At 36.7% G+C, this 23,110-nt stretch overlaps 1 protein-coding gene across 4 annotated transcripts in view; it reads left to right on the forward strand.

The window, feature by feature from the left end:
- The window catches only part of LOC120531589 (unconventional myosin-Ic-like), a 169,872-nt gene that overhangs the window by 43,040 nt on the left and 103,722 nt on the right, over positions 1-23,110 (forward strand). Inside the window, exon 2 of one of the 4 annotated variants that reach the window (XM_039757132.1) lies at positions 6,241-6,269. The exons of the other annotated variants lie outside the window; for them this stretch is intronic. Coding sequence (XP_039613066.1) covers positions 6,252-6,269 — 18 coding nt within the window. The 5' untranslated portion in view covers positions 6,241-6,251. The remainder of the gene's footprint in view (positions 1-6,240; positions 6,270-23,110) is intronic. 4 annotated transcript variants of the gene reach the window in all.

Raw genomic sequence — 23,110 nt, forward strand, 5'->3', positions numbered from 1 at the left:
TTCATTCAAGAAACATTGATGCAGAAAGAAAGCAGATATGTTGAGATTCTGGTCCTAATTAATTATTTTTAAATTTGTTTGTCTTGTTCTCCTTGTGCTTGTCCGGGGTTTTCTATACAGGTACTCATCCATGCCTGTTGTGTTAATTGGAGATTCTAAATTGTCCCTTGTGTCTGTGGGTGAGCCTCGTGATTGGCTGGTACCATTTCCATAGTATTGTCAGGATAGACTTTTAACATGACTCTAAAATGGATTAAGTTGTTTCTAAAATATAGTGTTATGTATATTGTCGGGATGTTAATTGTACCAGAAATTTACATAAAAAACATCTATGTAAAACATAGTTTTTGTTTATAATTGAAAACTTTTATATATAAGACTTTTTATATTTCAGTTGAATGCTTAAATGTGTAAATGTTATTAGTGATGAGAGGTGTTTTGCTTTCATGCTCTTTTCTTTTGAGTGTTTTTATTGAGGAGGATATTTTCCCCAGTAGTTGTTTTTGTTTCAATTGACTAGATGTTAAATTTAGGAGAATTAGTATTGCTAACTTGGCCCTAGTGTGTGTCTATGTTGTTTACCCTGAGATGGACTGGTGTCCTGTCCTGGATTTGTTCCTACTTGGCCCACCAAGCATGGAGGTGTTTAGGAGAGATGGCAGTGGAGTTTTTAGCCAGATTGTTTAATGGAATCTTTGAAAGTGAGGGGATGCCTGAAGAGTGGAGAAGAAGTGTACTGGTGCCGATATTTAAGAATAAGGGGGATGTGCAGGACTGCAGTAACTACAGGGGAATAAAATTGTTGAGCCACAGCCTGAAGTTATGGGAAAGTGTAGTGGAAGCTAGGTTAAAAAGTGAGGTGATGATTAGTAAGCAGCAGTATGGTTTCATGCCAAGAAAGCGCACCACAGATACAATGTTTGCTCTGAGGATGTTGATGGGGAAGTTTAGAGAAGGCCAGAAGGAGTTGCATTACGTCTTTGTGGACCTGGAGAAAGCATATGACAGGGTGCCTTGAGAGGAGCTGTGGTATTGTATGAGGAAGTCAGGAGTAGCAGAGAAGTACGTAAGAGTTGTACAGGATATGTACGAGGTAAGTGCGACAGTGGTGAGGTCTGCAGTAGGAGTGACGGATGCATTCAACGTGTAGGTGGAATTACATCAGGGATCAGCTCTGAGTCCTTTCTTATTTGCAGTGGTGATGGCCAGGTTGACAGACGAGATTAGACAGGAGTCCCTGTGGACTATGATGTTTGCAGTTGACATTGTGATCTGTAGCAATAGTAGGGAGCAGGTTGAGGAAACCTTGGAGAGATGGAGATATGCTCTAGAGAGGAGAGGAATGAAGGTCAGTAGGAACAAGACAGAATACATTTGTGTAAATGAGAGGGAGGTCAGTGGAATGGTGAGGATGCAGGAAGTAGAGTTGGCGAAGGTGGATGAGTTTAAATACTTGGTATCAACAGTACAGAGTAATGGAGATTGTGGAAGAGAGGTGAAAAAGAGAGTGCAGGCAGGGTGGAATGGGTGGAGAAGAGTGTCAGGAGTAATTTGTGACAGACTGGAGCAAGAGTGAAAGGGAAGGTCTACAGGACGGTAATGAGACCAGCTATGTTATATGGGTTGGAGACGGTGGCACTGACCAGAAAGCAGGAGAGAGAGCTGGAGGTGGCAGAGTTAAAGATGCTAAGATTTGCACTGGGTGTGACAAGAATGGATAGGATTAGAAATGAGTACATTAGAGGGTCAGCTCAAGCTGGACGTTTGGGAGACAAAGTCGGAGAGGCGAGATTGCATTGATTTGGACATGTGCAGAAGAGAGATGCTGGGTATATTGGGAGAAGGATGCTAAGAATAGAGCTGCCAGGGAAGAGGAAAAGAGGAAGGCCTAAACAAAGGTTTATGGATGTGGTGAGAGAGGACATGCAGGTGATGGGTGTAACAGAACAAGATGCAGAGGACAGAAAGATATGGAAGAAGATGATCCGCTGTGGCAACCCCTAACGGGAGCAGCCGAAAGAAGAAGATGATGTATTTTTTAACCCGTGCTCTGTTACCATACCAAGTATACCATGGCAAGCCAGTCTGGATATTGATTTAGCCATATATGATCACTGTTATTGATTTGACTCTGATTTTTTTTTAATTCAATGTTTGTCAGGATCTAGCTAAAGTGTTTCCAATTCTTGCAGATGCATGTGTTTCACTTTGCACTGCAAAATTGCTCGATGCCCACAAAATCACTTGATAGGTTGAAGCCCTAAGGAAATAGTTCCTGCTCTCTCTCACTTCTGTTAAAGCAGAGTTTTTGCATGACTCTGCCTTTACAGGGTTTCATCAGTTCAGGTACACTTGTACCTTCTGTATACAAATATACAAGGAAAGCTTTTTCATGGTTATTTTTGTTATAGAACTGTAGAGCTGTAGATAGGGATGACTCCAGTGAGATTTAGAAACTTAATGGATGCAGCAGTTAAACTTCCAGACTGAGTAAAATGTTTTTTCCCCCCCAATATCACAAAGGAAGCTGTAAATAAACAGGGCTGCATTCTGATATCATACACCTCCAAGCTATAAAAAGGCCTGCATTGTAAGTTCACTAGAAATGGATTTTAAAAAATGAACTGATTAGCCTCGTCTTATCAAGACTATGATGCAAATCAATATTTACCTTGTTCAGTGGCTCATCAGGTTACCAAAATTAACAGTGGCAATTCCCATTTTTGCATCTGACTTGGCCCAAAACAAATGGTGTATTTGTTTTTCGGCCTTGCTGTTTTATTTGAAATTTAAATTTTATAGTCATATATTTTATGTGTGAGGTGTGGACAGAATTTGGGCTGACATTCCTTTATTGCTGAACTTGGAGTGCACAATTTATACGAATCAAAGGCTCACCTGTTTAGAACTAGTGAACATCACAGCAATAAAGAAATGCATAAATAAAATAAATAAAGCCATGTCTCAAGTGTTGCCTGACTAGAATAATATATTCTTCAAAATCTCAAAGGAATCTACATGCAGTAGTAGTGTTATGTGGAATGCTAGATAGATAGATACTTTATTAATCCCAAGGGGAAATTCACATAATCCAGCAGCAGTATACTGATACAAAGAAACAATATTAAATTAAATAGTAATAAAAATGAAAAAAATTAAAACCCTCCCTAAAATTCATATGCAGACCCTTAGTGAGAAGTCAAGCAAAATGACACCTTTTATTGGCTAATTAAAAAGATTACAATATGCAAGCTTTCAAAGCAACTCTGGCCCCTTCGGCAGGCAAGATGTAATCCTGTATGAAGAAGGGCCCTGAGTTGCCTCGATAGTTTTCATATTGTAATCTTATTAGTTAGCCAATAAAAGGTGTCATTTTGCTTGACTTCTCACTACATTCATAATGGCTAATGCGGTACAACACCCTAGTACTATGTAGACCCTTTAAAAGGAATATTCTGAATCCATAAGCAGCAATCATCATTTATAGTTTGTGTATTGTTTTTATACCTGTAAGTCACAGTTCCCTATGAGACAGTAAACCATGATTTGAGTAAGGTTATTCAACTTTGTCTCTAAGAATGCCTCAGTGTTTGCCTGCTTCTGTGTCTAAATCAATGTTTCTGATTTGTTTTGGTGCATTTTAATTTGCTTTTGCAGTTTTGGAGCAATGTTTGTTTTATGCATTACTGTTTGTTAAATAATATTGCATTTCAGGGCCAAGGTACTGCACGCCATTTTGATGAATATCAATGGGGTTGAATGTTGTATTTTTGGAGAAAGATTTTAGTTGCTTATCACTGGAAGCTTTGCTTCAAATGGTAGTCCTTTAGGGCTTTTTGTATTAAGTGATCAGCTTCCTTTACCTGGTGGCACATTTGAGTTTTGAAGACTTCCTGAACTGCTTGTTTAAAACCACAACTAGGTCTCTATTTCTAAAATCTTTTATGTAAGTACAGTATATGAGCTGCTACACTTGTATCATTTATTTCAGTTTTTGCATATTACATGAAGATATCAGAGTTTAATCTGATTCATGAATGGTTTCTCTTCTAACACTAAAACCTAAAATAATATATATTTTACATTTTATGGACAGTGCATGATTGAACCTGTAAGATTGTAATGCTTGTAAAAATTAGGACATCAATGCACTTTGAGGTTTTTACAGCGACTTAATTAAGCAGAAACATTTTTTCAATTGGTTGAAAAATTACAAAAGCAATTTTAGATGATTTTCCCAAGAGGAACGTTTTATGTCACAGTTGAATATATTGTACTTTTTTTAAAATGTCATTTTATACATGGATTTTGTGCAACTGATACACAACCTGACAGGGTTGTATCTGATTGCTTGGAAAAAAGTCCATATACAGTATAGTGTTGTTGTACTAGATACTACACATTTCAAAATTACACCAGCATATGAATTGGTTTAATACAGTACAAATAAACCTTTCCTACGCACTGATATACAGTACATAGAAGTGATTCATTTTTATAGTGTTCACATAAGAAGATAATGCTTTGCATAAAGGCAAGAAATGTCTGTGGAGACTTTTGATCATGTCTGAGTTTGACCGAGCTGCCAGCATTTTTGCTGTAATTTACTTTTTATGCCTTTTTTCCTAGTTTTAAAGCTGCCAGGTGCAGTCATCCTGTTCATTTGTTTCCTGTACTCCCCTTTATGGTGAAAGCAAAACTACTGCTAAACATGCTCTGCTAAATTCAGCCAATTCTTAGAAAAGTAAATCTTCTGACTGCTTCCACTTTGTTGGATAGTCATTTTTTCATTAGAAATCTTTTCAACCTACACTTATAATGTTACCCCAGTTAAATTCAGCAGGTTATAAAACACATGGGTAAGTGGATTGCTAAAAGTGATAAAAATATTCTTGGTATTATGGTTCTTTTGAAATAATTACTACAAGATGTTACATTTTATTTGCATATATATCCTTCCCCTTTTCTGGTATATTTTTATTTATGTGTGCTGGTTATTTGAAAAAGGTGACAAGTCTTTAGGGACAAGTAGAGGTGTTAACTAGTAATTATTTTAGTTGGAGAAAACAAACAAACCAATCTAGTTGCTCAGTGAGCATCTTAGTATGTGAATACTTACTCTTAGTTAATAAAACCTGAAAACTTAGGTTCATAGATTATATGAAATATAATAATTGAAATCTATTTGGAGATGTACTGTATTTTCTCTAGGAGGATGCAAGGGATACTTTAAACACATGTTTGATAAATACACTGGTCAGGGCTGTGTGATTTCTGTGATGAACCTAGCAGCACATGAACCTGTCTGTGCTCACAGATACAAGCTGGAAGCCAGAAGTACTGTGTGCATGGGAGTTACTGAACATGGAATTTGTGAGCTCTATATCATTAAACAGAATGTTCTTGTTTTGTTTGTGTTAGAAATTTTGTTTCTTTCTATCCATATGTTTTTCTTTTTTTATAATCTTTTTGGAGTTTTGTGATGAGTTATCTGGTCACTTAAAATTGGCCCAGTGTTAAATGAGTGTGAATCAGAAACACGTATTATTGAATAAATTATCTGCACTATTTCTTGGGCCATGGCAAATTAAATGATTAAAAGTTACATGCTTTTCACATCTTTCTAGGTAAAATATAGGTAACACAACAGCTTTATTTAACCCTCCCTCACAGAGCAGAGACCTATTATGTACATATTACCAGTTCATTACAGAGTAAACTTAAAAGTGAGTGTGGGTCTGTATGTACCATCCTAGTTTGTAGTTTATAGACAACCTGCATGTCTATGAGTTGTAGTATGAAAACCTGGGTACCAGGAGAATATGTGTACGCATATGTTGAATAAGCTGTTTTTATACAGACAGCTTAGACTGGGCCAGGACTTGTACCCAGCTTCATTTACCTGTAACATACCAGCCCTTCACCAGTTTGACATTCTTGCTGACCTAATCAAAAGTTTTAAAACTTCAGTGTGCACCTGTGTGCAGTGTGGAGAGAAAACTCAATTTGCCTGTAAATATTTGTACGGTTTGCACACTGGCATAGAATTCCAGCATCTGTGAAGTATATTAAGCCCAGGTAATTTACCTTTTGACATACCGGTCACTCTTTGTGAGGTTCTTTCACTTATGTGTTTCTTCTTATTTATTTTGAAGCAATAATCAAAGAGATGTTTAGGGTAAGATCTGAGCTTTGTTGTCTGTGGAAGTTAATAATGGTTTTATTACTAATTTATTGCAGCATCCCTGCCCATGGCTCAGGTGAAAAAGGTAGGTGTCTGCTTGTTGTCCCAAGCATGGAGTTCTCTGACTATGTGTGCTGTGTGCCCATAGTGCTTTCACTAACAACTACCGTTAAACTTATTTTCATAGATCAATGTGCCCAGTTTGTTAGTATCACCCAGAATTAATAGCAAACTTACTCAGTGCTGCTGTTTTGACCAGTGCTAATAGGTTGATGTTGCTGCTGAATATGAACAATCAACCACATTTCGCATGGTCATGTGCATGTGTAGTAGCGTGCCACTTGGAAATTTGCTATAAAATCTTGTAACGATTTATGCTGCCACAGCATCTTATAGCAGTTTGGAAGTAAACTGTACAAATAACCTTTTTCAGATTTTATTTTATTGATTTTGTAAATTACATTAAAGAGATTGAAACAATACATAAGTCAAGGATGCAATCAATACCCCCATACATTAATGTTTTATGTCAATCTCAAATGTCATCCTCTTACTGGAATTGATAAACAATGGCCTGTTTTCCTTAACAAAACTTTTTTTTAACTATTTTACTCAAGCTATTTTTTTTACAATTAAAGAAAGATTTTTTGTATCTCTTACTCTCGGTAATAATGGCTTCCACTGTATGTTGACCCTATAGTGGTCAAGCAAAACTACCATAGGCATTGAGCAGCAGTATGGAAAACAACCCATAGTTATTTACAAATCTTGATTGGTTTCTAGGAGCTGTTTTACATGTTAGTTAAATGTATCAGCTCTACTTTGGATTCAGAAACTCCTTCAGTTTCTATGCACTTTATTGTGTTGTAGAATTAATTTAAATAGATACATTTGCCATTTTTGCCCATCAATCTACATTCAATACCCCATTATGAGAAAAATGAAAACATTTTCAGAAAAGTTTGCAAATTCATTAAAAAATCAAATACTGAAATCTCTCTCATTTATATAAGTATTCAGATCCTTAATTTGGTACTTTATATAAGCCCCATTGTACAGCTTTGAGTATAGTTGGGTAAGTCTCTACAAGCATTGCACACCTGGATTTGGGCAATTTACCCCATTTTTCCTGGCAGATCTTCTCAAGCTCCTTTTGATTGGATGGGAAGTGTCTGTAAACAGCTATCTTCAGGTGTCACCCCAGATGTTTTATGAAGTTTTAGGTCTTGGTTTGGCTGGGCTACTTAAGATCAGTCAGATACTTGTCCCAAAGCCATTTGAGCATTGTTTTGGGTGTATGGTTCAGGTCATTGTTGTATTGGAAGGCAAACCATCTCCCCAGTCTGAGGTGACGTGCACTCTGGCGCAGGTCTTATTTATTTATTTTTAAGGACCTCTCTGTATTTGTGTGCATTCCTCCTTCCCTCAGTTCTGACTAGAATGCCTTTCCCAGCTGCCAAGAAGCACCTACATAGCCTGATGTTGCCACCACCTAGCTTCACAGTAGCAAACTGAATGTCGATATTAAAATATAATTCAAATGTATTTTAAAAAGGTTTTATTTAAAACTGACAATTGATTGTAAAGAATGGTTATTTGTTTACCTGCAGTAATTTTGCCATCAATTTACTCCAGAAGCACAATGCAAAGCTGCCCAATTTCACAACTGTTTTTGCTTCAGTTTACTTCCATGATCATCCTTTTTGTAATTTTAAATGCTTACCTTGTGTTTTTAGTAAACTTTTAGTAAAACTTATGGTGTGAAACAGTGTTGCTCTATTTCTTTTCTCCTCTATCCCAGTGCTATGCACTTTGATCAACAAGTGTACTTGAAACAAGTGTTTTTCTAAGCACATCTTTGGTTCTGTAAAAGTATCATTTTGTATCAGGTTGTGTCCCATTCACTCTTAACCCTGAGATCCCTAACTGTTTAATGCTAAGACCCTCTAATTAAAATAAATGGAAAATAACTGCCATAATTCTGATTGTCCTTTTATAACAAAACTCTAAAATCCCCACTATTAAGAGCCTTGTCAATGTCAGCCAACACATTGTGGACAGTGAACCATAAAAGCTGTCACAAAAAAAAGTCTTTACGAGCTACACACACTGGCACAGCTGTTTATTGCATTAATATATCTTTACTTTTTTTTTTATTAAACTTGCAGTGCCCTTGCAATACATGAAGCAGTTATGGCAATGTTAAGTGCATCCTGTTAGCACTCGCCTGGTGTCCCGCACTACAGATGTATTGTGATGTGTCTTGCTGTTGCAAGCACAGCTGTGAGGAATGGGAAGCAGGGTTGGGGTGAAGGCCAGGGGAAAGCACTTTTTGTGAAGGTATTAGGACCGCACTTTTGGAAGAATTGATTGACAGGGGTGAGGGATAGTCCAAGCAGTTTAAGACTTAGTCACCCAGCTGTCAGTACCAGTTAAAGACAAGACAACGGTACAGATGCTTCCTATTTATAGAGTGCACCTGTTCGGGAGTTTAGTATCACTAGGATACATTTTTTTTTTGTATTGGTTTTTGCTCTTGGTGGTTTGCTGCTGCTGTGGACATTGTCATGATAATATAGTATAAAAATGGCATGGGCAGACTATGACTATAATGCCCAGAATCGTTAGCCTAAGTTTGAATATATTTAAATATTTGCTTATTTTAAATATTCAATCTCTATTTTTGGTTAATTTGACAACTCTACTGTATTGATGGTATTAGGCAGGTGATGATAAATATCTTGTATCTGCCAGGTGTAGTGGTTGGAGTTCTGCCCAGACAGTTCAAATTTTGTCTCATCAGAACTGGGAATCTTTTTTTTTCCTCATGCTCAGTGCCCTATAATTGCCATTCAGCAAACTCCAATTGGGAGTTAGCTACTCTATCCTAAACCCTGACCACCTCAGCAGAGAACTTCTGAAACTATGTTAGAGTGACCATTGGGTTCTTGGTCACCTCCCTGTTAAAACACCTTCTTGTCTAGTTACTCTGTTTTGGCTGGACAGCCAACTCTTGAAATAGTCCGGGTAGTTCCATACTTCATACATTTCACAATTATTGAGGCCAAGGTGCTCCTGGGAACATGCAAAGCTTTAGAAATTGTTTTATACCCTTGCCCTGAGCTTTGTGAATCTACTGAACATTTTGGTCAAGCAGAAGGTTTAAAGCTTTGTTTTGGTAGGTTTTAGTAATAGTTTAGCTTTAGATACAATACAGGCTGGCTAGCATTTTTACTTGGAAGTACTGTACTGTAGTCTGTAGTTGGTAATTTTAATTTGACAGTCCTATTAAAGGGTTTTGAGCCAGGCTGGTTGAATTAGACCTTCCTTTGAGTACCTTTTGACTTAACCTTTTGTCTTCAATTACATGTCTTTGAAATTATTGGCCAAAGTCACAGTTGCAGTTGGTATAAATATTATTTCATGACAAAATAAACAGAATGTTAGAGTTGCAAAGTTTCTTCTATATAATCTTCCTTAAAGGATATTTGGATAAATTGTTGCAATTAGGATTTATTTTTTTCTTTTTAATTTCCTTTATGCAAATTTGTGCTCTTTCACTAACTTTAGGGAGTCCTCTCTTCCTAGGTGAAATCTGCTTGGGTACAGTGGGTACGGAAAGTATTCAGACCCCCTTCAATTTTTCACTCTTTGTTATATTGCAGCCATTTGCTAAAATCATTTAAATTATTTTTTTTCCTCATTAATGTACACACAGCACCCCATATTGACAGACAAAAAAATTTTTGAAATTGTTGCAGATTTATTAAAAAAGAAAAACTGAAATATCACATGGTCCTAAGTATTCAGACCCTTTGCTCAGTATTTAGTAGAAGCACCCTTTTGAGCTAATACAGCCATGAGTCTTCTTGGGAAAGATGCAACAAGTTTTTCACACCTGGATTTGGGGATCCTCTGCCATTCCTCCTTGCAGATCCTCTCTAGTTCTGTCAGGTTGGATGGTAAACGTTGGTGGACAGCCATTTTTAGGTCTCTCCAGAGATGCTCAATTGGGTTTAAGTCAGGGCTCTGGCTGGGCCATTCAAGAACAGTCACAGAGTTGTTGTGAAGCCACTCCTTCGTTATTTTAGCTGTGTGCTTAGGGTCATTGTCTTGTTGGAAGGTAAACCTTCGACCCAGTCTGAGGTCCTTAGCACTCTGGAGAAGGTTTTTGTCCAGGATATCTGACCTCTCCTCAGTGTGTGGAGACAACCAGGCACTGCTCATCACTTGTCCAATACAGTCCCCACAGTGAAGTATGGCGGTGGCAGCATCATGCTGTGGGGGCGTTTTTCAGCCGCAGGGACAGGACGACTGGTTGCAATCGAGGGAAAGATGAATGCGGCCAAGTACAGGGATATCCTGGACAAAAACCTTCTCCAGAGTGCTAAGGACCTCAGACTGGGCTGAAGGTTTACCTTCCAACAAGACAATGACCCTAAGCACACAGCCAAAATAACAAAGGAGTGGCTTCACAACAACTCTGACTGTTCTTGAATGGCCCAGCCAGAGCCCTGACTTAAACCCAATTGAGCAGTGCACCAACGTTTACCATCCAACCTGACAGAACTGGAGAGGATCTGCAAGGAGGAATGGCAGAGGATCCCCAAATCCAGGTGTGAAAAACTTGTTGCATCTTTCCCAAGAAGACTCATGGCTGTATTAGCTCAAAAGGGTGCTTCTACTAAATACTGAGCAAAGGGTCTGAATACTTAGGACCATGTGATATTTCAGTTTTTCTTTTTTAATAAATCTGCAACAATTTCAAAAATTCTTTTTTGTCTGTCAATATGGGGTGCTGTGTGTACATTAATGAGGAAAAAAATTAATTTAAATGATTTTAGCAAATGGCTGCAATATAACAAAGAGTGAAAAATTGAAGGGGGTCTGAATACTTTCCGTACCCACTGTATGTCTCTGTCTCAAGTGAATACCTTCCTGCCATAGTGTCATTAAGAACATTAATGTCAAAGATTGTGTGAACTGATTGAGCATTGCAGGCGTCTCCACTAATAGTTAGAATGTGTCTCCTGCCTGACCCATAAGGGCCTGTGTGCAGAATTAATATGCTAACTGAGCAGACAAAGAAATTTAAGAAAAGTGAATGTGTACCATGTTTCAATGTTTATTATCATTCTGTACTCTGTAAATGCCTTTATTGGGAGAGGTGGATGTGGCTATTCCCGTCATAGGCAATGGAGAACAAAATTTAAGGTAAAGCTGAAGGACCTGATAATAAAATAACAATATAAAAGACAGTTGATGGTTGATAAGATATTCACATGAGGATTAGAATCTTTGAGGTTGGTTTTCAGCATGTGTCCAAATGTCAGTAGACTCCCAGATACAATTATAAATATAATTGTTACATGTTTGGATTATTTGACCAAAATACTTTGCAGCTGCCTTTGAACTTCTAGAGGATGAATGTCAGTACTGATGTGATAAAGACTGTGGCATTGTATCTTCTATTACTTTTCATCTTATGTAGGTATTATTGAATAACTTCACCACATTCAAGTAAAGCAGAATGTTCAGTATTTGCCTTGGGATCCCTAGAGATTTTTACATAACATCCATTTCTTTTTTTCTTTAGAGGGTGTTTCCCCGACATTGAGGACCATCTGACCAAAGTATGCATTAATGAGCTGGACACTGACTTTTGCTGTAATAATTATCAGCAATTGCCTGTAGCTGTAAAATAATTTAAATAAACTTCCATTTTCATAATTGTAATTTTTCTTTTACTAGTTAGAAGTTACTTTGAGCTACACTTTTGAATGAAATATGCTATAAAAATGTTATTTACTTGTTTTGGATTTGTCACGGGGTCTCAAACATACTGTGAAATGGTGTTTCTTAACCAGTGTGACTCACCAAGAGGGAACCCAGTGGGTCACGAAAACACTAACATCGGAAAAATGTGGGTCATGACACATAAATAATAATAATAATTGTTTAAATTTATATATCACTTTTCTTACTACTCAAAGCCCTCTCCACGCTGGGAGGACCCAGGACGCAAACCCATAGTCTCCTTATTGCGAGACACCAGCACTACCACTTAAAAGAAAAACTGATGTAAAGAATGCCCTAGGTTAACATCCATGTGTTCCCTGTTTTTCATGTGTCTCCAGTTGGATAACAGACATAGACTTGGATTAGCATTTCATTTGAAGTGCAAAAACCTTAACAACCAGCTTTATTGGTCTCACAAATACTGACTGAGAGTTGGGATGGATTGTTTAATATTACTCTGAGTGCTTTGTCTAGAGTCTCTCATGCTGATTGCATTCCAGACAACAAATAGAATAGCATACTGAGCCAAGATTAAAGAGGTTATACTTGTTGATGCTGCACATATTTCTGTGCCTTAACAGATTGCACTAATCATAGTCTGATGTTAAATGCCTGGCCTAATACTGAAACAGTATTCTGTGGCCTCTTTTCACTATAATTTGTGTTTAGATAAAGATAATATAGGGAAGCAGTAAATCTGAAAATGATCTTTGATTAGTATGCAGCATGGGTAATATCTTAGGATTAATTTAAAGGTTATAGAAAGTGTTTACCTAATATCAGGCACTCTTAGTAAAATGCTTTCTTTAATTTAGAGGGCAGTTGTCAATGAGAAAACATTGTGAATTAAGGTTTTAATCAGTCAATAATGTTTTTTTTTTATTTTGCTGTTTCAGTACGAGTTTAAGAAATACAAATTAACACACCTAGTTTACTATTCAGATTTATATAAAATCCAGCTGTCAATACAATGCAGAACCCACAAACGTTAATGAGAAAAACATTTAGTTTTAACAAGAAAGGTCTATTTAGCCCAGCATGATGTAGCAGCTCGCCAGCTCTCTTCACTTAAGGATTCAGGATTTAATCGAAATTGTTGCTTTTTATTTTATACTACAATATTTGTATTAAAAAATAAAATGTACTTTTTGTCAATTTTTGTCTTGGCACCATAAAGTGATTTACAGAACAAAATAAGGTTGTGATGTAGAGCAGAGTATACTGTATGAGCTAAGTAATTCCAGGCAGTGGCATTTTTGGCATTGAAATACTGGTGGGACTGCATGGAACTGAGAGAGAGATTGTGTCAGAATAGGTACTGCCATCCCAAGAGGCTGTGCAAGAGAAGAGCGAGTAAGAGAAAGAGAGATGATCAAGCATTTAAAGGGCAGAATCAATGTGACCCTTTCCTCTGTTTAACTTCATTGGCTTGGGTATGTGACTGCCAGCAGTCCTGTGATGGATCCTGAGTTGGATGAGTTCATGGATTTTTGGGGCAAGTAAGGCTAAATAGATTTGTCTTTGACCACAAGCAAATGGTGTAAAGTAGAGCTGGCAGCATGAATGTGTTCAGGCAGTGGACACTGCAAAGAAATGGTCATTGGAGCTACATTGAAGAAGCTGTGGAAGATCAATGAGGTAGCATTATCATTGGAGGATGCCTGAGGAAGAAGACTGCCTCCACTAAACTTCACATGAGGGACAGAAAAAAAAAACACACACACACACTAATTGAAGATTTATTACCATAAAGTATGCAGTACAACCAAGAAAGAACAGTATTAAAAGATATCTTAACATCAAATAGTAACAATGGGCACTAGTCAAAAATAGAGATGTTCAAGTTCATACACTTTTTAAATTACATCACAAAAAAGTCAGCTGCTCACTTAGCCCCAAGGTTGAACTGAAATGTTCAGGCTACTATGTACACAGATGAGCAAAGGTCTGCCAAGAACACTGCAAGGCTGAAGGACATGCCCAAGAAAACCATAACAGGCAAGCAGCACCAAGCACTAATAAAATTTCACATACTGCAAAACTAAATTTCCTATGTATGAAATTATTTTGAGCATATCATGACAAAGTGAAAACATTTAATTATGTGACAACCAACTTGAGTTTTTTTTAAGTATTTTAACAGTTCATTAATTTGAGGAAGGCTTACTTTTTATATTTTTGTACAGCAGTGCCATCTCCTGGAAGGTGAGGCACTGCCCCACTTGCCCTTAATGTAGAAACACCACTACTTTCTAATACAAATATAGTAAAAAACAAAATGCAGCACAGAGAGGAACTGATGAACTTATAAGTATGAAAGATGGCTTTTAAACGGCAAAAATCAAAAAATATTAGTATGTGTGAAATTTACTTAATCTCCTCTATCTTTGTTCTTATTTCTACAAAAATCCTTTAATGTAATGGTTTGCATTGATCATATTGTATTAATTCCATTCATAATTTTAAATACTTGCAATCATGTTTCTGTTTGGTCTCTGTTTGACTAAGCCAAACACATTCTGTTTCATTAGTCTTTTTATCTGCTAATTATAGTCCAAAAAGACAAGAATTTCTTGGATTAGATGTCACATAAATTATCTGATTACATTATCCCAAAGTCCACATGTCCTTTAACATCTCTAACAGGAGACTTTATACCAGTTAGATGAGAGGAGTCTGTATTTTCCAAGTAATTCATCTTCCGCTTAATGAGGTGTAATCTTAAAAAACAAAAAAATAATAATAATAATAATAAAAAATCTACAAAAACTATGTAACAAAAGATGATACTGTACATTTCAGGTATTTAAAACTGATAATGGAGATGCCTGGTTTTAATCGAATTGCATTAAGATCTATTGGTAATAAAGTGCTTTCCTTTTCACATGTTGGGACATAATTTACTAGGTAAGAGTTTAATATTTTACTGTATAATATAAAACATCATGTACTAATGTTTTCAGATTATGTTATGAAGGTGTTTTGTTAACTACTTGTTCCTGTAGCATTGTTTTATTTGATCCTCCCCTTGTTTCCTTTTTTTGAGTAGTATAAGCCAGTGCAAATCATACTTTTAATAAAAAAGTGTATGAGAGAAGTGTTAGATACTAAAGCACATAAATGTAATCATTGATATTGACAATGGAGTTATCTTGATGAAAGAAATGAATATACACTTTTTAGGAGTCATGGGACATGCTGACATAGCTTGGCGTGCCATCTGCTATCGTAAGTATTTTTGGATTGTGTATGGGAATTTGACCTGGCTGTTGAACATGGTGTAAAATTGGAAAGATTAATGAGGTGTATGTGCAGGTTTTTGTGTATGTGAGGCGGATTAACTGCAGAGTTCAAAACTGGGAGTCATGTGGAGGTGATAAGTAATGTGGCAAGTAGAAACAAGCTGGGAAGGTTCTAGCATTTGATGAGAAAGACTGAGAAAAGGAGAATAAAGATGTGTAGCATCACATGGGTGGAGAAGATGATGCCATGGAAAAGCCTGGAAAAATCAGTAGATGGAATTGGGGAGAATGACATTTAAAGAATGGGTTTTGCCTTTAAGGCATACAATAGACAAATTTACTGTAACCCCCATTCTTGCGATTCTGTAAGAGAAAGTGCCAGTTAAGAAAACAAGTGAAAGAAATTGCTATTATGTTATCAGTTATACTAGTTAAGCACAATAATATTAATATATGCACAAAAAATACTTATTTTTTAAACTATGTATTTTGTGATTACAGTGTTAATCAAAGTTATTTCCCAGAAACGATACCAGGCAGTTTGGTCATTTAATTCAGGCAGGAATTCCTGGTCAAAACATGCATTTGGCAGGCTTTCAGTCTTACACAATTTCATTCTTACTTATCTAAATAGCTGAATGTCATAGTCCTCCTACTGAGGCAATATTCACATTTCTCGCATTGCAAATGTATACTGTAATATCTGGCACTACTACAGAATGCAATAAGTGATCCTTTCTTATAGTGGTCTGGAAAACTTCTTTGGCATAGAGCAGGTGATAAAACAGAAATCTCTTCAGCTTATCCCCTGCCTTTAAATAGTCAGCTAATTAATGAACTTCTCTAAGACTTTAAAAAGTTTTTTCACCCTAAGTTGCAAAAAAAAATAAAATAAATTCTGTATTGACAGTAGACATGATTCGTTGTTGGGTCAATAGGATGGAAAAAGTGTTCAATTTATACACCCCATTACCATTTACTTTTCTTGTGGATTGAAACAAGAGTGAGTGTAGACCTCCAAGCAATTTTGCAGGTGATTTTATGGTACATAATTCTAAATTACTGTCTCTAGTCCAGAATGGCATTCTGTCCCAGTTATTCTGTATAAAAAAGAAAGATTGTGCTAGGTATTGCATCCAAGCCTAGTGTAAACATTAACCTTTAAATGGACAAATTGCAGTGATTTCCCAACTAATATTGAATCCCAATCATAACTCTGCTACTGAATTAGAAAGGTATACATTGAAACATTTTTGAACTACTTATCATTGCTTTCCCCATTATCAATATGCCAGATACCTAAGGTATCTCCATATTTCACAGCATTTGTTTCAATTGTTGGTGAATTCCCTTTACCTTCCTTGTTCCCACTGACCAGATATGTCTTGAGAGGTAGTTGTTTGTTCAACTGTAACTACTGTCATTAATCTTGAATATGGAAAGCAAAATAGTGCTGGACCTAGCCAAAGTGATAATGTAGGTTAGAAGGGGCCATGACAAAACACATAGAAGGCGAAAACTTATTATATATAATAAACCAAAACTACAAAAAAATCAATAAACAAAAAGGAATCGTTAGCTAAGCAGAAGCAAGTTACATTCCAAAATGTAGAGGTACACAGACTCCCCACTCCTGACGTCATTCTTCCCCCTCCCCATGACCCACAGCCTCTGTCTCAGATTAGCGCAAATATATTGCTCCTGTAAGCAAACTATGATTCTTAGCACGATGACAAAAGTCGCAAAATCAACCGGAATGCTCAAGCAAATTCTACAAAAAAAACAGATCTAAATCCGTTAAGTAGTTCTCTCATTCACTAGCTAAGTGGATGTAAGATATGCCCGAGGCCCCACCCCCCTCCCCTCGGCTAGCTGTGTCTCTCTCAGATTCATGCAAATAAATCGGGACTGCCAGCGAACTATGATATCCCGGCATGTGCTTTGCGCCAGTCATTTCGTGTCTCTGCCGTTCGAATTGTGAAGAGGTGGGCTGAACAGACCCCAAGGAGATGTGGTTGCTTTTCTGAAACCCCCTCTTAAATGGTGTTCTAATGAGAAATAAATATTTTTTATTTATTTTTTTTAACCCCCCTCATTAATGCTGCTTTGCCGTGTGATCTGCATCTCTCATGGAGCATTGAACATTTAAAAGCCTATACAGCAGCTGTCCTACTCTATCTCTATATTTCCGGTGCTGGGTATGGTTAAATCTTTTGGCACAAAGTCTTTTAGTTTATAATATAAAAACGAAGTAAGAATCTGAAAATCTAAGATCACATTAAAGTTCAATAAATTCTGAAAAGATATATACACATATATATATATACACATATATATATATATATACATATATATATATATATATATATATATATATACTAATAAAAGGCAAAGCCCTCACTGACTCACTCACTCACTGACTCATCACTAATTTTCCAACTTCCCGTGTGGGTGGAAGGCTGAAATTTGGCAGGTTCAATCCTTACAGCTTCCTTACAAAAGTTGGGCAGGTTTTATATCGAAATTCTACGCGTAATGGTCATAACTGGAAGCAGTTTTCTCCATTTACTGTAATGGAGATGAGCTTCAACGTCGTGGGGGCGGAGTTTCGTGTGACATCATCACGCCTCCCACGTAATCACGCAGTACATAGAAAACCAGGAAGACCTCAAAAAGCGCCAAGAAAACATGCATTATATAATTGAGAAGGCAGCGAAACAATAAGAAGCGGCGAAAGTGACATATACAACCATATTCATGAGTTCTGCTACTGAAACAAAGCACGATGTAAACCTACACTTTAAATTAAGTTCATAGACAGGCTGCCGCTGGCGTTTGTAATTTAGTGCCTGCCCATATAAGGCCGTCCGTCAGCGGCAATCCAATAGCAAACTGCCACAGGTAAATATTCACGGGTGAAGGACTGTGCTTATGGAGAGGAAGATGAGATGGTCAGGGTGGTGTTTGACACAAACTCAGCGAAACTGCGAGAGAAAGTTTTAAGTGCCAGGACTAAGGTAACATTAAATACAGCCATGGACATAGCACGAGATGGCACCAGCACAGCTGGGAACCTTCGATGCATGTACACCGAGTGGCTCACGTGAACTGACGCAGTGCACAGATAAAAGGCAACAGTTCCAAAGAGGGCTGAACAAAAACCGAATTACACAATTGAAAAGGCAGCAAAAAATATGAAGCGTCTCATACATACAAGCATATTCATAAATCCAACTACTGCGGAAACAAAGCACACGTTGGAAAAAGTCAATGTCCCGCTAAAGGAAGACAGTGTAAAAAAAACCCGTGCATGCAGTGTGTCAGGTCTCAGATAAAGAAGAAGACGAGCTGTTTATTGATGCAGTAAGAAACGAATCGATGAATGAAACCTGTCATCTTTACAACGATTGACAAACACGGAATGTAACTTGAACACAACACATCCTACAAATACGAGCCTGATTGAAAGAAATAATGATAATCAAATCCTTGATGACCGCAACACTCAGTAACACTCACAAAACAAATACTGTATATTGACAGTCATGTTACGTTATTTTTAAAATGTTCCCTTTTCTTTTTCTAGCTTTTTTAACACACTACTTCTCCGCTGCGATACGCGGGTATATACAGTACCTGGTTGGTACTAAAAAAGCATGCTCTTTGAAGGCACATAGGAGTACTCGGGAGAGAATCCCCGTGTTAATGATATATTAGTTGCTTTCAGTTATTTTTAAAAACTGCCTACAAATATCATTTTTTATTAATCTAGTTTGTATTTGATTGCTCTTGTATTAGCACGAACACAGCGCTATTTTAGAATTTTTACATAACATACTCTGCACATCTTTCAAATATGGGAGGAAAACCAATTGATGGAAAAAAACCCATGTAGACATGAAGAGCTCTTGCAAAGTCTATATAGCAGCCAGGCATGGAGTTTGATTCCAGGATTTTAGAGCCATAAGACATCAGCTATGACCACTGTGCATCAATTAGTCAGTCTTTAAAAATAAATAATTTAAATAAAGCAACCATCTCCATATGCTTTAGAAATCTAACATGAACACAATTATGAGTTACTTGATTATAAAAGGGTTTTTTGATATATAGAAAATCATAAATAAGCTTGATGTCAGCAGATTGGAAATAAAGATGAAATAATAGTATGTTGGATTCTTTTTGTCAGTATAATAATATAGCAGAATGGTATTGTAATCAGTACAGTAGAAAAGAAAAACAGATTTATGGAATTATGATCAAACATACAGAGAACTAAATGCACTAGGTAAAAAGGGAGTTTATATATGAATTGAATGTGATCAAAGAAGGAATTTTATTGAATAGACGCAGGGACAAATTTCCAGAAAGCTTGATCACAATTCTGAATGAGTCTTTGGAAAAGTGAAAAAACCAATACCATTGGATCACGCAGATTGTAGCAAGCTGTAGTGACAGGTAGTGAAGGGCACTGGAATTTACAGCCTTGTATTTATGTAGCAGAGTCATGAGGCTAATGTGGTATTGTGAAAGAAGCCATAGTAGATGAATCATTTAAAGATAGATATATTAATTATACTTGTACTGAGTCAAAACTTTCACAGTCTAATTTTAAAATTTTGTAATTACAGTAGTTGATACATTGTGCTGGAAGACCATGGAAGACTCATTTCAGTAATCCAGTTAGTTTTTCTAAATTTGCTAAAACACATTTCCTAAAATTTCCTCTCATTTTCTCAAACCCTAAAATTTAAGCTACACTCACAAAACCTTTGACTCGTCTTGCAAAATCAAACAATCTTCTCAAAACTATATCATCTTTGCTCAAAAGCAAAACACAGCTTTCAAATCCTGCATCAAGCCAGTCGGTACATAAACACTACTGAGCAACCATTGCACACTACAGCAAAAAATTGAAAACACTGTATTCAGGGCATATAGCTCCAGGAGAAATGTTTATTTACAATACAGTAAATGCATTTTGCATTTCCAAAAAAAAAAAAGACCCAAAGGTTTCATAACTCATGGATTCAGCATTTACTGTACTTAAAGTAAAATAAAGGACTAGAAAAGACAATTTTCCATAGTGTAAATGAGAAATACATCACAGCCCACAGCGTATAATGCACTGTAAATGGTGCAAAATCAAAGGACTGTAAAAAACTGATTATTGGGCTTCATCACGTCTTTGGGCTGGGTCAGTCCACAGTGCTTCATCAACGTCACATGCTATATTCTCCCTCTGTGGCAGGTAAACGTTGATAAATTGCTCGTTGATGATATACCATTCTCTTATCTGTTCAGCAAGGTGAAAACTGACATTGTCCTAAACTATAACATAGGTAGGATGCTCGTTCAGCTCATGATCCTGCTGCTCAAGTCCAAACAAGACACCTCGAGGATCACCTAGAAATGTAAGAAGATGATACGTGTTATATGACCTCAGTGTGATTTGATGGTGTAGAGCCCCACGGTTGCTTATGGGAGCACATAGTGTCACATTGCCAACACACTGGCCAGGGACTTCAACAGTGGCCTGCTGGCCAATTATGTTCCAGCCTCCCCTTCTCCTCTTTGTGAGATTGAACCCTGCCTCATCCACAAAATGTATTCATGGGGTCTGTCCATGGAATCCAATTCAAACATTCACTATATGTAGAAACAGATATAGTTTTGTGTTACAGAAAGACAGACCTATGCTGTAGAGTACACTGTAGGCACTCTTGATTTGCATACATTGTACATACAGTACTATGATAGCATTGAGATTGACAGTAGTAAAAAATACAGTAATGTTATACTGTAAACAATCTGGACTGCTGTAAATGTGTCTGAAGGTACACTTACTTGCACATACTGAAATCGCAGCTCTTTGACCCTTTCAGGAGTTGTGCTCAAAGGTACTCTTCATGTGCACCCTGTTACGTTGGAGGATGCTGTTGATGATGGAAAGGCTGACACTGTTGATTCCTTCAAAGTTTGTGTTGTCTTCAGTAACTCGTTGCTGTATTTCTCACAGTCTAATGGTATTGTTTTGACGGACCATGTCAACTATAATGGCCTCTTGCTGCTGATTGAACATAGCTGTCCTTCCACCCTCCTATGAGCAGTCTTGCAATTCTACAAAAAGTGAAAGTGCAGTTCCAAAAATATTAATGCAGTACAATATAAAAAGTGAACTTTCAAAGACAAGAAAACAGTTCTCTTGTCTGAATCTGCAGATTATGGTGGACACGGAGAATCTACTGATTTTGGGTTGCACTCTTTGTCCTGCTTCCCTCATTTTCATTCCAGTGACAAGAACATGGTCTATGACAGTAGCTCAAATTTCATCAGAAATTACTACTCTTTGTCTTGCTCTTCCTTGGCCCCATTTTAATCCTTCTTGTACCCCACCTCTTACATACACTCATTCTCTGCATCTCTGATTGTTTGTGTCCATTGTTGTTATGAACCTTCAACAACATGTGCACACTCTGAACTGGCCTATATTGGTTTTGTCACATCATTTGAAACAAGTGTTATCGATTTTGGGTCATAGAGTTTAATTTGTGACAGCTGTGCTTTATTTGTGTTTACCTTTTGCCACTTGAGGTTACCATTATGCATCACAAGTGCAAAATGTGTTTTATTTCATGAGAATGTGTTTCGAGGTTTGATTCGTAATGTGCAGTTTTCACAGCATTATTTTCGAAAAGTGTTTAGTGTAGTGTGAGAAATTGTTACAGATTTTCATTATTTATATAATTTTGGTAGTGTAGCATCAACACTCTAAGTTTTCTGTGTGCACAAAACACTGCTTAGCTGTTTTCATTACACTTTGGAGACAAATGCATAGTCTCCCTGTTTTTTTGGAACTATGAATGGTGCTTTATTAAAAGGCAGCTAATTTAGACATCATTTCAACTTCCTCATTCAAATGTGAGATACCAAGTTAAAACAACTGCAGCTGACAGCTGATTTGCCACATCATCACACACTTCAAATGTAGCAAGAATCTTTTTTTTTTTTTTTTTTAAATTTCAAAACCAATTTCATAAACAATTAAAATATTAGTGATCAAATTTTTTTTTTTTTTTAATTGCTCTGTATATGGTTGCAGGGTTTTATGATTGTTGAGGTATAACTGCAGCTGTGATAGATTGTCTCTGTCTCTCACTCTCTCCTATGCAATGTATTCATTATTACACTTGTGACTAGACCAGGTCATTCAGCCTAACAAGCTTATACACTGGGCTTCCCTCCCTTTCTCTGTTTGCTTTTGATTTGCTTTTTTTTCCTTTCGTGTACATGTGTGACAGGTTCAGAGCCACTGATTTAGATAGTATTTATGTAATAAAAATAATGTATTATGGAAGTTTCCATTAGTGTAAGACATTAAAAATCATATTGATCTTCTCTCGGTTGAACGGCTGTTTTCTGGGTTGTCCAGTTGTCTACCTAATTTTGAAGGGTATTTGATGATAAACCTTTTCCATGTTAGTTGCCTTTAATAAAATGCAGGAGGGACAGTGACCTTACAGTATGCTTACCACCAGGTGATGAGGTGTTGAAAATTATATAGGTTTAGAAGGAGCATATATGGACATAATATACTTAAAAAAATTACATTTCAGATTTAAATATAATTTGTGCTTGGTATTATGTAAATGTGAAGCCTGTAGTGTACTGATTTGATTGTTACACCTGTTAGTGTTAATTTACTGCATTCAGTTTATGTCTATTTCCCATTATAAATTTCATATAGATTTATCATACATTTGAAATGTTTTGGACCTTGTCTTATTCTTTTAACCATATTCTTGTGTTTTTAAAGCAATGTTACATTTCAGCAAAAGGTGCTATAAAACTGCAAATGTGTTAATTTACATGTTAACTGCAGGAT

Source organism: Polypterus senegalus, chromosome 6 (assembly GCF_016835505.1).
Source record: "Polypterus senegalus isolate Bchr_013 chromosome 6, ASM1683550v1, whole genome shotgun sequence".
NCBI classification, from domain to species: Eukaryota; Metazoa; Chordata; class Cladistia; order Polypteriformes; family Polypteridae; genus Polypterus; species Polypterus senegalus.